The sequence below is a fragment of the Lycorma delicatula genome, chromosome 2 (genome assembly GCF_047948215.1).
Source record: "Lycorma delicatula isolate Av1 chromosome 2, ASM4794821v1, whole genome shotgun sequence".
In the NCBI taxonomy this organism is placed as follows: Eukaryota; Metazoa; Arthropoda; class Insecta; order Hemiptera; family Fulgoridae; genus Lycorma; species Lycorma delicatula.
This window is the reverse complement of record NC_134456.1, coordinates 57,348,518-57,366,785: the sequence shown is the minus strand read 5'-3', so window position 1 is coordinate 57,366,785 and position 18,268 is coordinate 57,348,518. Positions and strand designations below refer to the sequence as shown.

General features: G+C 28.6%; 1 protein-coding gene across 2 annotated transcripts in view; it reads right to left on the bottom strand.

Annotated features, from left to right (window-relative positions):
• Positions 1–18,268, bottom strand: part of LOC142318820 (uncharacterized) — a 191,526-nt gene that overhangs the window by 96,422 nt on the left and 76,836 nt on the right. For both annotated transcript variants that reach the window (XM_075355331.1, XM_075355332.1), the window contains exon 3: positions 9,094–9,244. In XM_075355331.1, the coding sequence (XP_075211446.1) occupies positions 9,094–9,244 (151 nt within the window). The remainder of the gene's footprint in view (positions 1–9,093; positions 9,245–18,268) is intronic.

Genomic DNA, 18,268 nt, shown 5'->3' with positions numbered 1-18,268 from the left:
CCAGTTTAAGTATTGACTTGTATTCTATGTTGTTTTATTCATCCTCTACAAATGAAAAGTACCAAAACTTAGTAAACCTTCATTTTCGCTTTCCACAATATTATAATATTTTTTTTATAGATATTTTCAAGTTACCCAGTGAAACGTTAGATCCAGTGACCGTTTAGCTTATAATTGAAAATATTTCAAAGTCGATTGTATAGCTTGAACTTCTATCAACTGCCGAATTGATGACCAAACATGTCGACCTATTTTACAACTTTTACGATGGCTTTTAAGATAATACGAATTTCTAAGGAAGATGGAGTGGCATTCACCAGCATATTTTTGAAACATAAAATTTGAATCAAGGTCAAGTTAAAATCACACCTGAAGGGCTTATTTAAAATTAATTACGTTTAGGAGTGATGCTTTTAACTGACTGAGAGCGTCAGTCAGACTATTTCGCATCCAGCGAAATATGTACAATTCGTTTAATGTGACACTCACATGCTTATATTACTTATATACTAACTCTTACTTTACTTAAGCCTTCTCTTTTCTTAAATTCTTCTTCCGCTACTTTATTTTTATGTATTTCTCTAAAATTCACTATACAATTTTTTTTAAATTATTTTGTAATATTTCTTTTTATTATTTTTTTTAATTTTTTTTTTTTTTAAATCTGATTATACGATATTATTATATTTTGTTTTGTTTAACTTACTACCGATAAGTACCCAACCCTGCTGATTCATATTTCTATAAAATTGTCCTTGACACACTTCCATATGCTGGCGAAATTAATCTATATTTTTTAAAGATATTTAGCAGAATTTGCTAGTAGTCACCGTTTCCAAAAATAAACTTTTACTTAAAGCATTGATCAGCTAATATTCTCATTATCAAGCTATTAATCTCATCTAATTATTTATAACTCGAAAATATGAAAATTTTATTATAATTTCAGAGCAATCGCATCTAAGTTTAACTATAGTGCTTGTAATTACTAACTAGAATAAATTGTAGAAGGTAAGAACGAAGGAGGAGGATTAAAGATCAGTTCAGTTTCAGAAAAAAGGGTAGAAACACGAGAAGTAATTTTAACGATCACATTAATTTTAAAAGGCAGATTGAAGAAAATAAAACTATAAACACTTTGCAGAATTGAAAAAGAATTTAATATTGGAGAATGGGATAGAATGCATATTATTTTAAGAAACAGTAACAACAAAATATAAATGAATTATTTATAATTTATATACAAACTAGATAGTTATATTAAGATTAGAAAATGCTACAGCAGTACAAAAAGGGAAGAGGAAAGATGTAGCCCGTTTCCTTCACATCTTAATATGTTTAAAGAAACTTTAATGAAGGAAACAATAAAATAATTTGAGATCAGTAAAGCATTCTAGGGAAAAAGTAAAAACTTTAAGATTTCTTGATGATCTTGCTATTTTTACAGACACTGTGAGCTGTAAGAATTAGTAAACAATATGATTTCATTATTAGGGGATAAATTTAATTTGAAAGTAAACTAGAATAAAACATATGTGATATCAAGGAGGAAAATATTAAGATTGGAAAATACTATATTCCAGTTGTTCCAGATATTTGCTGTAATAAAATTCGAAACGATGAGCAAATTGATGAAAATATTAAGATAAAACTGGAATAAGTCGAGAGATTTTATAAAGAAAAGAAAAAAGCTACTATCAAATGTAGATTCAAATGTTAGAAATTCCTTAAAATACTGCTGTAATACTATGACAAGATAACGTGAAAGGTAGAAAAATAAAGAAAGGGACTTAAAATGTGAATTTACAGGAGAATGTTGAAAACTTGTGGAATAGTAAAGTACAGAAAATGAAATTTTAGAAAAATTAGGGAAGAGTTTGTGGCAAAGTCTTATTGAAGTAAGTAAAAGTTATTGAGCGTCTAGGGTTTCTATTAAGGCATCTAGGATTACTTCTTTTGTCTTGGATGGAAGTGAATGAAATAAAAATAATAAAGTAATATGAAGTTAGAATACATGATAAAACTACTTTAGGATATAGTGTGAGTTTAATTGACGCTTAGGACCAGCACAAAACAGAAACAAATAATTAATCCATCAAACCGGTCTGCTGACTTCTATAAAAGAATTAATTATAATTTTTAGATTAATTATAATGAATAACTTTTCATTTAATTCACCCCTAAATAATAATGCTAAAATATTTAATTTTTTCCTTTCATCTAAAAAACTAAGAATATGAACGGTAAAAGTGATTAAAAAATTTCAAGTGTAGCTCACAATATCTAAAAATAATTCTTTGCATTAAGTCTGAAGGCTTTTTTATAAATGTTTATATTTTAGTAAAGCTGATTGATTTTCATGAAGTAACTGATGAAAAAGTTAATTACATATAAAAGTTTAATTTACAAAAAAATATTTCAACCATTAAAAATTAATTGATTCCTTTGAAATTCAATTTATGTATCGCATCAAAAGCATTGTTCTGTGTGCAATTGACGTTTGTATAAATGGTTTGTTAAAAAGCTTTCATACATTTATAAACAAATAACTTCCTGTAAGCTTTAAAAATTTATTTTGTTTAATAAAAATTACCACTTATGATTACAACACTATCTGCTCACGAAAAGAATTTAATGATTTGTTGAAATGTATTATCATCCATGTTACTTAAAATGACATTAAATTTTATTCGATATCATTAAAAATTATTTTATCTTACTATGTACGATTTTTATAAAGTAAACAAGTTTTATTATTTGATTTAGCTACATGTTTCGATACAACTGTACAGTAATAATTTAAACATTATATCTATGTCAATAATTATTTGCAATGTAAACGGAATCCTATTGATATTTTTTGGTTTATTTAGGGAAGAATTTTAATAGTTTCAGTTTAAAAATCTAGTTTATGATGTACTGTGGGCAATTTGTATAAACAAAATTACCGTTAACAATCTTAGGTCATGCTGAAAAATTAGCCTGGACTACTGATGAAGAAGAAATAATTAATCTCGAGTTAACAGTAGATGTATTTTTTCTATTTTATAGATCATAATAATCAAAAAATATCCAAAAATATTACAATGAAATTGTAAACCGTACCATAAGAGACTCGCAGATATCATTTCTTCCGTTCAAAAAACAAAAATTTCTGTAATATAAATAAAAATGTTTTTAACAAAATGATAGATATCAAAATAGGTAAAACGTACATTTCTATTATCAAAATATGTTATTAATTTAGAATTTTGTTTAAAAAAATACATGGTAAATGTATGTAATAGACAATAGATGTACAATAATAGATAATAAACAATGTTTAAGCGTTCCATATAATAAGGAAAGATATATTTAGTATTTACAACGGATGTTGTAAATACTAAATTGTGGGTAACAAACTAATTTTAATAAATCTCTCCTAGAAAATATATTACCGTTCTTTTTGTATTATGATAAATCTTTATGGTCCTTATATTTAGTTTTAATTAGAATCTGTGATCTTATTTATTAAAAACAATTACACCAGTCACAATTAATATTAAGATATGATGTAATTTTGTATATCTAGTTTGTTAGTAATTTTTATTGTTCAAACATGAAAAATTCTAAGAAAAGTTCTTTTTACTTCTTTCTACGAAGTAAAGGAAGTATTGTGATCGCGAAAAATTTAGATTTTCAGATTTCAACGGAAATATCCATTTTGACCATTCCTGAATCCATTTTGGCTAGTTTTGGTGTGACGTCTGTAAGTACGTACCTATGTACGAATGTATGTACTTATCTCACATAACTCAAAAACGATTAGCTGTAGGATGTTGACATTTTGGATTTAGGACTGTTGTAATATCTACTTGTGCACCTTTCCTTTTGATTGCAATCGGCTGGACCAAAAGTATTCAAAAAGCCCAAAGTCCAAAAAAACTGGATTTTGGACTTTTTATTTTCTTATAGGAAAATAGAATTTTAATTAAAGAAATATTTGGATCTTACAAAGGGAAGGCAAATCGGTTCGAATCCGACTTCATCTCCTTTTTTAACTTTTTTTTTTTAATTTAAATATATTGATTTAATAATAATTATTAACCTCTGTTTGTAACCAATTTTTTACAATAAAAATATTTAAAAAAAAATCTGAAGTTATTAATGAAATAAATTTTTTTTTTTACTTTTCATTTTAATTCAAATATGTTTACAGAGATTAATAGTTATTAATAAATCAATATATTTAAATTAAAAAATAAGTTAAAAAAGACGTATGTAAATGAAGTCGGATTCAAACCGATGTGCCCATGGTTACGGATCCGACACGTTCTCACTTACATCATATAACTACTTGAGCAACGTGAAACAAAATTAATATATAAACTGTTATAAAATGCTGATATGGGCACCACAAAAATATGCGTTGCAATGCGGTGTCCACCACAATGGAATTGTGTAACTGTCAACTTTATTAAAGAACTGAAGGGTCGTATCTCACTTTCAAATAAAATAATTTTAAATGAACTGCAGCAAGAAATGTGTGTATGTAATTTAATAGGCGTGCAATGAAGTCATGTGGTGTCTACATCAGATTTTTTAAATTAGAGATAAACATTATTATTGTTATAAATCATATGAAAAGCATCATTTTTGATACAGTTAAAAAGATGTATTAAATTTACACATCAACTGCATCTTGGTAAAAATCAAAACTTTAACATTTTATGAGAGTATTTGACAGAGTATTTTTTATTTGAGAGTAATTTTTCGATTTATGTGAGTAATCATAGAAATTTTTAACACCATGGAAAATGTTTTCTAGAATGATTATAAAGGTGGCTTAAACTAATCAACGAAAGGTCTTTGTTAACGTACAACGTTACCTAGGATTTGTTACATAAAGAGTACCTGTAAAAGTCCTGTATTGAAATCATATTAATTATTAGTAAAACTTTTATTATAATCCAAAGTAAGCTATCTTTTATGGCAGGTAATGAGAAGAAACTTTTTTAAGGATAATAATAATAATTTAAAAATTAGTGGCTTATATTTCGTAAAGTATGTTCACAGAAGGATGATGAAAAAATAGACTTTGAAAGGAGATAATGATTAAATCATATGATTGTTCAAAACAATTTCTTAGTCGGTTGAAAATATTTTCTGGGTTCTGATGCCGAGTAATAAAAATAGTAATAGTTTCCGATAATAATAATAGTTATAAATATCATAATAGCAATAAAAATAAAAATAATGGATTTTGATTAGTTATAATTTGTGTTGATTGGCAAAATTACCTCATAAGGTTCTTATTGGGTTATTTCATTTACATCACGTCCAAACATTAAATTGTATTATTATAATTTTTTTTATTATTATTATTGCATTTTATGACGTAGTTTATTAGTCAAACTTTCCAACGATCTAATTTATAATGATTTATGGTGACGAACTGTAAAAATTTGTTAGAAATAATCCACGTTACTATTTTTCTGTTTTAATTTCATTATTTCATAAGTCATAAACCAGATCAGAAAATTGGACTGAATTTATTTTTTTCCTAAACATTACCAATTAATACGTCTTTCAGTTGTATGTTTACACGTACGTGTGTGTTTACGTACGCTCACACAATCTCTCTCTCACTCTCTCTCTTTTTCCTCATTCATAGTTTGAAATTCATTTAATACGTTAATGTTATATAGAGTACGCCTTTTTTCTTACTCTTAGGAAAATCTTCTTTTATTTATAAAGTTTAATTCTCTTTTTCTGTCATAAATATATTTACGTATTCTTTTTCTCGATGTGATAGGTTCTGTAGAATTAAAACGGTATACATTTATTTATAATTGAAACTTATTAACTAATCTTTTATGAACTTGTTGAAAACTATTAAATTATATTCTTTAAATGTGTAGGAAATTTTAGCCTACTTTAAAGAAATATTGATGAATACATTAAAAAAAGTAAGCTGTACTGATTCCATTGAAAGTAAAGAAAGGAGAAGGATACTTGAAAGTTGAAAGAGATGGAAGTTTTTTATATTTTTGTTATTTTAACCGGCTCGAAAATAAACTTATACTAAAGAATATTTTCATAGAAAGAGGGCTCGGCAGCATCGCGTGAGTCAGCTTTAAAATTTCTTTCTGTCCTTCTACACTGCTATTACTAGAAATTTTATCTGTCACTCAGTCATTTAAGTAGCAAATAGGTCGATAATACAATTTGGCTTCTCTATCCGATAAAAAATGAGAAATAAAACCTTCTGTTTTTTAGAAGATATTTTTCTATTATAATTTTATAACTGCTACTATTTCTACTTTATTGTAATGCGAAATTACATTTTTTACATTACAAGTGGCAGTAAGCTCAAATGTTAACATAATCTATGTATTATTTTTTAACTCGCATTCTTATTCTTCGCTAAAAAACCTTTGATTTTGTATAAAATCTATTTAAATAAATTCAAGTTCATAAAACTAAATGCACAATTTGATTGTTAAACAACCATCAACAATAGTTATAAAGGAATCAGTAAAAGGCAATGTGAATTTAAATCAATAAATGAAACAAACTAACAAAATAATAAAAATAAATTTATCTAATTAATCAAATAAAATAAAAGCAAAAAAAAATTATATAAATTTGTTAGACAAAAAAAAAAAAAAAAACAGAAAACAAATATAAAATAGCATTTGGCTCATTTTAAATGAGGAAATATAGGATAGAGGAAATCTGTTCCTGTAAATTGAAATATATTCCCTAGGCTACTTAGTCTTAAATTTATTGATGACATTTATTTAAATGTCTATATATCTGTCTTCTTAACAGACTTCAACATATCCTACTCAAAATAAATTAAATGAACTAAGATGGTCATTTCTGTAATTTTCCAGACAAGAATTTGATCACACATTCTTACTTTTAACAATAACTAGGATCAAAAAAAATTATTCTTGTTAATGCATTCATAGTTACAGCCGATACATCTCAAACCTAAATCCTCTATACTTTATTTAATATTATGTAAATATCCAAACATAGTATGGGATGTCATTTCAAAAAAAAGTTCTGATTAAATCCACTTTTAACATGAATGTTTAATTCGTTTAATATTATTATTATTATTTTATAATAAATTCCCTCAGTTTCGCCAAGTCATTGATTTACATGAGTCTTCAAATTTCAAATAAAGGTACTGGATGAGAACGTGAAGTGCTCTTATTTGTTTACTATTAACATTCTGTTTGTTTACATTCTATGTGTTAAAACGTGTGTGAGACCAGCTGGGCCACAACAATAAGGGCATAATAAGAACTCATTTATTTACACTAAAAATTTGTATTAAAAACAGTGAAAATGTTGTTTCATGTGATGCAACACCAACCAGGAACTCTCAGAAGGGTTAATTTTTTTTTGAGTAACTATTAGATAAAATGTTTTATTTACAATTAGTATGAAAAATTACAATTCTAAAATTTACAATATCTAAAATTGTATGGATTTTTTTCATAATCCTTCACAGCTGTAGTTATGTTTTCGATTTAATGTAGAACAAGTTAATTATAAATGGGCATCTAATTTTAATAAAGTACACATGAAAACTTACTGTTAATTTTTATGCTTACTTGCGTTGAGCAATATTTTTCTGATACTATTTGGAAAATTTTCTTCATCAATCAGATATGCAAAATCGAAGTTTTTTTAGTGAAAAATAAGAATGCGAACTAAAAAATAATAACTACGAGCAAGTTAACATTTGAGATTACTGCCACTTGTAATATAACAAAAGGTAATTTCGTAACTTTATCAATCACAATCATTAGCCCCCTAAAACAGTACTGTGCGAAGAAATTATCTGCATGCAAACAGTATAACTGAACGTCTTCATCATTCACCCCCTTTTACGGTACTGCTTTTTTATCGGCTTGTTTTGGCATAATTTTTTTTAATTTATCCGCCAGTATCAATTTATTAAGTTTTATATTTTTTATGAGGACATATCTCGGCGACTACAACTCTTAGAGATATGAGACAAACGCTATTATCTTCATTATTCAACCTTATAAATTTAATATTAAAATTAACTTATAATAGAATTATAGAATTTATGTTATTATTTCTTGTATTTTTTACTACATGATGGAAAGGGTGCTAACCTTTCCTTTTGTCAACAAAACATTGTCAAATTTCTTTGAAGAACCTGGAAGTTTATTTTACCAAGACCAAAGTTTAAAGAGAACTAAAAATAAAGAAGAAAATGTTAAGGATATTTTTAATTGAAAAGTGTTTTTAACAGTTTTAGGATTTCTTTTTCTACTCACTAAGATATACCTTAATATTTTTGCAACAAGTTCTGACTCAACTTATACTCAGTTCTGGATCTCCAGGAAATAATTTTAAAATAAAATAGATTTTCAAAAAATTAACGAATGTAATTAGTTCTGTCACTTAATATTTTAGTGCCCAACAGTTTGATCGAAGTTTCATATTTATACGAAAATTATTGTACGTTTTATATATTATACTACTTAGGGGATGAGAGCTTAAACTGAGTTGACTTATCATTTAATCTAACAATATTACTTGTATAATAATTCAGTTATAATGCATAAGATACTGTTATCACTTGTAACTAATGAAGAGTAGTGGGGAATGATTGATTAGTAAACGTATATGTGGCCATTCGAACACGGCTTAAGTGATTTAGATGGGTTAATGATTTAATTTAATTAAAGAATGGAGTGAAGGGATGACTAGAAACAGTGATCGAGGATGTCGATAGACAGAAGTGGTCGAAAGATATCATAAAAGACATACAAAATATCAGAGTAGAAATAATGTGATAAAAACTGAAACAAATTCGATTCTTGTAAATATCCAAAAAGAGTAGTAAAATGACAGCGTTGATTTATTCAAACAGACGAGGGAGACAAAAAAAGTACCATAAATACAGGCACTGACAGACAAAAAAGGCCTTGATGAGGATAAATTCGTAGAAACTAATTTTAGTAAGATTTACTTATAACACCTTTTTTTTTACACGCGTATAATAGCCAAATACATTTACTTTTAATTGTTAAAATAAATTTTTTTTCTGTATATTCATACCTCTCTATCATTTATCCTCTTTTTGAAAATTTCTTCATGGTTTTCCTGTAATCTTGTTCGTAAATTCTGCATGTACTCTCGATCTGTCACTTTCACAACGTTGCTTCCCATTAGACGTTCAACTTGTGACCTACCGCGTTCATGACTGAACCTGCAGTATAAGAAAAAATGCCCGTTACATTGCTTTATAATCATATTATTCAAAATCTATTTTAATTATTTGAATTGTAATATTCTTACACTGTAAAATCATAAGAAATAAATAATTTTATATAAAAAAAATTCCGATTTTATAAGTTATCTTTAATTAGAAAAATAGTTTTGTTCAAATACATAACGGTAATCATGAATTGGAATCGGTAATTAAAACTAAACACTGTCAACAAAGACATTTATGTTAAAAAAATAATTGTTATACAATATTTGATTTCGTTCATTTGTGGAATGAGATAAAATAATATTGTAATAACATTTTAATAATTTGTAAATAAATAATGTATTTGTTTACTTTAGAATGATTTTATTTAATTTTTTGGAATTTAATTTTAAAATATTTGTAACAAATTGAACCCAAAAAAAAATATAATATAAATGCTTAAATGCTAAAATAGAAAAAATCCTTCTGCACGTAACAATTGCGTATTTTAAAAATTATTTTGAGATATTATTAATTGTTCGTAAGTTAATTAACTTTTTTTTTTAATTTTAATGTAACCAATTTAATTATAACCAAATTAAAAAAAGAAGACTTGATATAAAAAAAAGATCCATAAAAATATTAATAATGGCCTACAATCATCGTAAATATTTATTATATATAATCAATGGGAAAACGTTTTTACTATTAATGTAAATGACCTTAAGCTTTGGAAGTGAAGATAAAAAAAGATGTAACAAAAATCAGTTTCTCATTTTAATATTTTAATTTCGCATTATTTCTGCTGTGTCATTCAATTTATATAGATTTACTATCTCTAACCCACCGGGTTGGTCTGGTGGTGAATGCGTTTTCGCAAACTAGCTGATTTTGAGGTCAAGAGTTCTAAGATTCAAATCCTGGTAAAGGCGGTCTACTTTTATATGGATTTGAATACTAGATCGTGGATACCGGTGTTCTTTGGTGGGTGGGTTTCAATTAACCACACATCTCAGAAATGGTCGATCTGAGACTGTACAAGACTACACTTCATTTGCATTCTTACATTTCATCCTCTGAAGTAATACTTGTCGGTGCTTTCTGAGGCTAAACAGAAATAGAGAAAAAAAGATTTACTATTTCTACGATTGACACTGTTCATAAAAAATGTTTAAAACAGTTAAACAATATATTTTTTTTACAGAGAAAAACTTTTTTCGTATATTTATTCCTGTACACAGTAACACAAAAATAAATGGGTTGATTACGAAATGCTTACAAATATGTTACACGATGAAATGATATGAAAAAGTAGACCACTCTTTATATTATTTTTAATATTATTTGTGATTTTTTTTTTAATTTTTATCTATTATTTACTTGAAATATAACTTATTCAAGCAGTACTCTGTTATAACAATTTTAGTCTTCTAAAACATTTAGCAAGAAACTTTAGTGTCCACTATTTCTGATGAATGAGTATTTACTTGTTCTAATTTATTGTGTATTTTTTTTTTAAATTGGTAATCTTTACAGTTGCGAATTTTGTTTGCATGTCATGGTTAATAATGTACTTTTTTACCTACCTTGGAGCTATTTTTATAATAAGTTTTCGATAACTTTAAATATACGTAGTTAATATTTTACGTGTATAATAACATTTGTGGATAAATAATAAATAGATATTTTCAATGTATAAATTCGAGACGGTTCCATAAAATTTTTCTGTATTGAATTTTCTATATAATTGTTAACAATATTATTGATCTATGACATTATTTTTTTTTTTTTTTGCTGCAATGTATAATTTACAGTTTCCAATTTATCGGAACCGTAAGTAAATTTGAGTACAAAAAATGACATGCAGCCAGGGATTTCTACTGAAATCGGTCAAATAAATATATATGTATGCATATGTATACATATTTTATACAGTATACATAAATAGTTAATAAAAATTAATAAGTACACATTCAAAAAATATTCCAAAAATAGTAAAAAATTTAGTATATATCAAAACTAATAATATGATTAAGAAGAAAAAAAATAAAAAACGAAAAGAGAATCGTCTTATTAACCACACAAAGAATAGCTAAATCAAGCATAGAAACAGTGAAATAGTGAAACAAATCAAAGAAGCAGCAAGAGTAAGTCGAGAAACGAAACGAACAATTTTGACGATGTACAAACCCTAAGGTAGCTAATCCACTGCAATTCTAGAACTTACAGTTCTAATATATGGAGTCGCTTTAGGCGCCTTATGTCCTTCTTATTATCCAGGAGGTTAACCGCGAGCCAGTTCATATGTCTGTTCTGAATCGTTTTAATTTTCTACCGAATAGCGTATCTCCTCTCGTAATCCAAGAATCCCAGAAAATCGTCTATTTCACGATTTTCTTGGATTCTGTATGCCAAACCGGTTTCATGGCCACTGAGTACCGGAATTGCTTGTTAGGTAATGATAGTTGCGACCCCCTGCCCAACAACCAGTACGTCATCCTGAACTTAATGTTAGTTGTTCATTTTCTCCTTGATATGAATCCTCCAGTCAGACGGCGATCCAGATGCAGTCCGCGTGGTAGCGTCTCGGCCCTTCATCCGGAGGTCCTAGGTTCGAATCTCCGTCAGGCATGGCATTTTTCACACACGCTACAGAACAATCATCTCATTCTCTGAGGAATGAATTGCTTGACTGCGGACAAGGAGGTAAAACAAAAAAGAAAGATGCAGTCAAAGGTATTTCACGGTGTCAGCATGCGGGATGAAAACGACATTACGTTGAACTCGCAAGCAGTCACCCCTCGTCATCGCAAACGTTGCATGTGTAGACTTAGCTAGATTAACCTTGATTTTCCATTTAGCTAGCCATTCGTTTATTAGATTTAATACAGTTTGCAGTTTAGCAGAAGCTACGAAAGGGCCAGCATCCACAGCCAGAATAACCCTGTCATCCGCAAACGATGCAACTATGATGTTCTCTGGAGTCAGGAGATCCGCTGTGAAGACCAAATATAGAACCGGTCCCAAAACTGAGTCCGAGGAACACCCGACCCAGTATCAAACAAGTTTCCGACCCAGTTGGATTTCCAACCCAGTTTCAGAGAAGTCTTTTACCTCACTTGGAAAAACGTCCATCCACAAAGTATGTAGGATCAAGTAATACGTTTGAGAAAGGCTTCTTTTCAATTCATAGAGTAGGTCAAGAAGCCAGACCTTATCAAAAGCCTGCTGACATCCAAAAAACAGCCGAACATAACTTTCTATTCTGGGCAGTTGCTGCTAGTGTTGACAATGTTGTGTGTTTGTTCCATTGTTGAGTGACAACGTCTGAAGCGAAACTGATCATCAGGAATAACACGCTATTCCTACAGAATTGTCCATAGCCTCAGAAGAATTAATCTTTCAAATACCTTCGATAAAAAGATAAGCAGCTTATTGGCTTGTATGAACTACATCATGGGTTGGCTTACCCAGTTTCGGAACCAGTACCATCTACGACATCTTCTATTCCGTCCGGAAGCTCGTAGTTCGAAGAATGCCATTAAAGAGGTGTGTTATAAACCAGATGGCCTAGAAAGGAACCATAAAAAGCATTTTATTCGATATAAAGTCGTTTCCGGTAGATTTTTTTGAATTTCCTCCTGTCTTGATTATTCGCAGAATTTCTGCTGAAGACTCATAGGAATTGGGTTTCTCAAGAATTCGACTATTTTTTTCTTCCCTGCTCCTCGTATGACAAAAGAGTGAAAAATCTTCTTAAGTTGCCTTGCGAATAAGTCAGAATTCTCACTGTCGCTTTGAATCAGTTATCCATTCAGAGTCACGTTTTCAAAGGTGGTGGTCGATTTAAGTTCTTCGTGACTTTCCATAACGAGTAATCATCCTTTTGCAAAGAGAAGATATTCTCAAGGAAGTTTCTAAACGTCTCGTTTTTAATAGACCTGAGCAGCCGTTTTAATCTACGAGCAGCCTTGTTCAATAATCTATCCTCAGGCCTTCTATAATACTGCCATATCCTTCTAAGTCTCCTCTTGGTAGAACTATAACTTCCCTCGGTTAGGTCGGCCGCCCTGTTTTCCATATCTCCTCCTGCAGGATTGCGGTCAAGTAACGCATCGCATTACCTATATCACCGCTTCCTTTCAACTGAACAGACACACTTAGATTATCCTCAATCCAGTTCTGGTGCCCCAGATGGTCGTGTTTTTGTGTAGGACAGGCGATTTTTCTCTTTTACCACTACTGAGCTACTGGTAAGAAGTACGGTTGAATAATCAGACGTCAAATCAAAACTATTCCTAACTTCTGTGTACATCGGCGAAATACCTGAGGTAACAAAAAAGTCTTAAGTCTGGGACCTTTGTCGAACATAATGAAAGACCTATGATATGACATTATAAGCTAGTGTTATTTTCTGCCGTGCTTGTATTTTGATAATTATATATTGTGTTTAGGTTTTGTATTGTTATTTTTTAGGTTTTGTATTGTTTGTATTTGTATTGCTATTTTATTTAATAAATATTGCGATCGGAAGAGTATTTAAACAGAGATAGAACTAATGTGTAGCCTATATTGATTAATCATCATTCTTTGATACATAATATTATTATAAATTTTATCTTAATATTTTATTTTATAATTTTTCTTTGTAATTACAGTCAGTAGAAACATAGGAATTATCTAAAAATTAAATAAATTAAAAAATGGTAATGAAGAAATAATTTATTTAATGGTTAAAATAAATTATACTTGCAAAACTCTGCAAAAGAAATATTTTCACCTGAATTTTAAGTTAAAAATAAAAACAAATTTTGATGAAATCAAAGAAGTATATTGAATTTTAATTTTTTCTACCTTAAAAATCTACCATTTTTAATCAACAATTTTTCTTTATTTTTTTACTTTATAAACACTGAAGAAGTAGAAGTAGTCGTTACGGAGCATGTCAATGTAACTGATAATCGTTTTTTTTAGTTAAACCTTTTTTATATAAAATAATTCCTCAAGATCAAAATAATTTTATTTCGTAAATTTTTTAAATTATTCTTTTCTTTTTTATTGAACAATACATATATAGCGTTTATAATGGATATTTTTTTGTATTGAACCATAACTAATTTGTCTCAAATATTATTTTTTTAAATATAATATTTTTATATTATATAATATTATAATATAATAAAACTTCTGTTTAGTTAACCAAATAATAAATTTGGCTTATTTTGTACAATAGAAAAAAAAAATACGTAGACGTATACATAAATAAAAACTCTTATGGAAAAGTAAAGAACGTGATATTTAATTACCACACGCCATTTTTGAATATAAATATTAAATTCAGAAAATAAAATCTTATTCTTTGAATTCTGTAACTGTATGAACATATAAACCTCAAATTCAATTTATAAAGACAAGTTTTTCTTTAAAAACTTCAGTACACCAAACAATACAGTTTGTGCCGCAGTGACCATTCATCGTAATTGAATTTCTAATGTGATGCAAAAATAATCTCTATAAAAAAGGACTTTTCCTCTACACAAAATTATTTAAATTTATTGAAAACAGTTTTTTTTTTGTTTGCTTTATGAATATAATAATTGTAATATTGCAATGAATGATATTACATAATACAGCTTGCTTTTTTAAACATTTCGTGTTTATTTTACTTTTCATATTAACAATTGTTTTCTTGTAATCTTATTGAAGTTACTCTAGATTAATCACTTCATTAAGTTTATGCATGAAATAATTTTCTTTTTTGTTTTTAGGTCTCTCTACAGAATTATAGATAGCATTTTAAAATAATATTTAATAATTTATGATTAAAGTTAGGTAGTTGTTACAATTATATTTGGGTATAATTTTTAGTTAATATCAGAATTACTTTATACAATTTTTTTTTATATAACACTCATTTATTATTTAATTTATAACACTGATCTTTTTTAATATTTTACAGTCCTTTAAAAATGTTGCAGTTATTTTTAAAATTTTGTCAGTTTAATACCCCATTTCTTACATTATATTAGTTCTTTTCCAATTACACGAATTTTTTTATCTTTGTGAACTATTCCCTTATAAATAACTATTTTAACCTAGTAAAAATATTTTCCACTTAAAATTTTGAAAGTATTTAGAATCAAACTGCTTAAACGGACCATTACTGTTAACTGCGGAAGATCATGAGAACTTGAAAAAACGTTTAAATTTTTCATCCAAAAAATATTTTATAATGTTACCTTCACATATTGAACCATAAATAGCTACTACTTCTGAGCATGTCGAATTGAATTCTTTTTATTTAATAATTGAAATAAATTTTTTTACAACTGAATTTGAAACGTTTAAATAATATATTTTTATTACTAACTTTTGTAGATTTGGCCTTTCAAATCTATTGGAATTCTATTCAAAATCTATTAGAATTGGTCAAGTAGATTATGTTTATTTTAATGAAAAGGCTTGATTTAGTTAAATCGTTCCGTGGGTCAAACTGGGTGAACATGGGACATACAAAAATCATTATAGTTATTACGAATGATATTTTGATATTTTGTGCACACGAAACTGGTGTATGCTGAGATTATCTCCTATGGTATAGTTAGTCATTTATTTTTTTAAAAGTTTAACTTATAATTTAAGAATTAAAAAAAAAAAATTATTCCTCTGTTAAAAGAAAACAAACGAGAACATTGGTTTCAGCAAGATTGTACTACGTATTGTTAAAAAAATAAATAATTTTTAAACATTTTTTTGTTGTAAAACTTTTTATACACCTGAAAAACTGACATTGAAAGTGGAATTGAAAAAATTAACAAAAAATGAAACTAAATGTCATGAAATAGGCTATATTCACTATCAGGCTTAAAATCGCTTTAAATGTTTACTATGAAATTAAAAATAGAGGTGATGTGAACTTTTCTATTAATTATTATGTTATGAAAAGAGTAGAAAAAATATTTAGTATTAAACTTCATGCTGTGAAATACTCTGTGTAATAGTTATTAGAGTGCTTAGATTTATTAAAAGCAACTTAATTTCCAATCTGTAATAAGATTTTTTTTTTTACTCGTGATTACATTATTTCTTACTACAAAGAACAGATTGAATATTCCTTGATGAACCTCCAACTGAAAATTAAACTAAATTAGAAAACAAGGTCAAGTCCCAAAAATCGTTTACAAACATACTTACTTACAATCCAAACCAAGATTGTCATTTAAATTATTAAACAACTATCATCATTAGACATTATGGAAAATGTATGCTTATTAGGATCAGTCAAATATAAAAAGGAAGTTTTCTTTATGGCTCGCTACGATCATGAAAAGGGTGGCGCGAAGAAATATTGCCACTAGAGAGGAGAGGCCACATACTTATAATACTTATAGGCCACATTAAGTGCCTTATAAGGCACCTGGAATAGTCGCTTTAATATTGGAGGCTCAGGTAGAAGGAAAAAAATGTGCAGGTAGGCAACGTTTGGAATATGTAAAAAAAATTGTTAGTTATGTAGGATTTAGGGGTATATCGAAATGAAACGACTGGCACTAGATACGGAATCTTGGTGAGCAGCATCAAACCTGTCAAATGACTGAAGACAAAAAAAAACAGTGGGGAGGAAGGGATGAACAGTCCAGCCGTATCTGCATTCGCTCTCTTAGCGTCACGTCAGAGCAAGAAGTTCTTCGGTTGTACAATGTATTATCGTAAAATTGTTCACGAATGAGGTCGTCAAACCCTCCAAAATTTTGACTAAACTGCAAAGGCAGTTGGGGATATGGCGTTGTCACGTACCCAAGCCATCCACGGTGCCAGCAAATTTAAAAGAGGATGTGAAAATGTAAAAAATGAGATTTGCTATAGGCGTTCAGGAACAACTGAGAAAGAAGATGGCATTCTATCAATCCGTGACCTCAATCAAAACCATCATTATCATAAGCATCTTTGCTTGTGATAATGACCTTTGTTCTGCAAACTCTCTCCGAGAGTGTTCCAAGATTTTGATCCAAAATCAGAAACAGGTTGTAAGGAAAACTACCTAAGTCTTCTAAATCGATTTGGACGCGAAGGAAATAATTTTTTCATCAAATAGTAATAATATATGATGAGTAATGGTCTACCACTAAGTGCCTTATTCGAAATCAGCGAGCATTGATTGGCGTAGGAGCCTTTCTCTGTAAAGGTCTCTGTAACGCGTCTATTGGCTGGAAAAGTCTTCAAAACCAACCATCTTTTCGAACCTGATAGGCATATTTCTCTTCGACTTTCTCCACGTACTGTCGTGTGTGCGTACATTGTTGGGTGTGTAGTACAGCCAGCTCTTAAAGAGAGTAAAAAAATGCAAAAAAAGAAAGTAAAAGCCGTTTACAGGACGAAAAGGTGCCATCAGAAATGTGATTCTCCTTCACAACAACGCCAGGCATCACACAGCTGTTAGCACTTGGGATAAACTTATTTTAACGAAAACTCCTACAAACGAGTTCCCAGACAATTTTTTCGTGAAAGTTCTCAAACCTTTTATGAAGAAGCAATCCACAAGGTACCCCCATAGGTAGGAAAAAATGTGTAAAAATTCAGGGTGACTACGTAGAAAAGTAATAAATATGTTCTGTATTTTTATTCCATTCAAATGTTAAAAACAAACGTCCGATTTAAAATTGACTGACCTAATATGTATATATGCAGGGTAAATCAAAAGTATGGAAACCCCTCAACATCTTTTCCTACTACCTTATCCTGAAAGTTACAGTATTCTATCTGGAACAGTTTTAAAGTTATTGAGGGGTTTTCAAACTTTTGGTTCTATATGTAAGCAATGCCAATATAAAACGTAAATATGGTTTTAAAGAACCTAAAGCTTTTAAGCCTCTTATACAAATAGACTACAATGAGTTCTATAAGTTAGGTAGATATTTCTTATCCCAAGAAAGACAGACAACATGGACCCTAAAACAATCGAAGAGGTATAGCTGACCATTAATACAATTTTAACAGTGTGGATAATACTTTAACGTTCTTATGATGGAAAACTTTCAC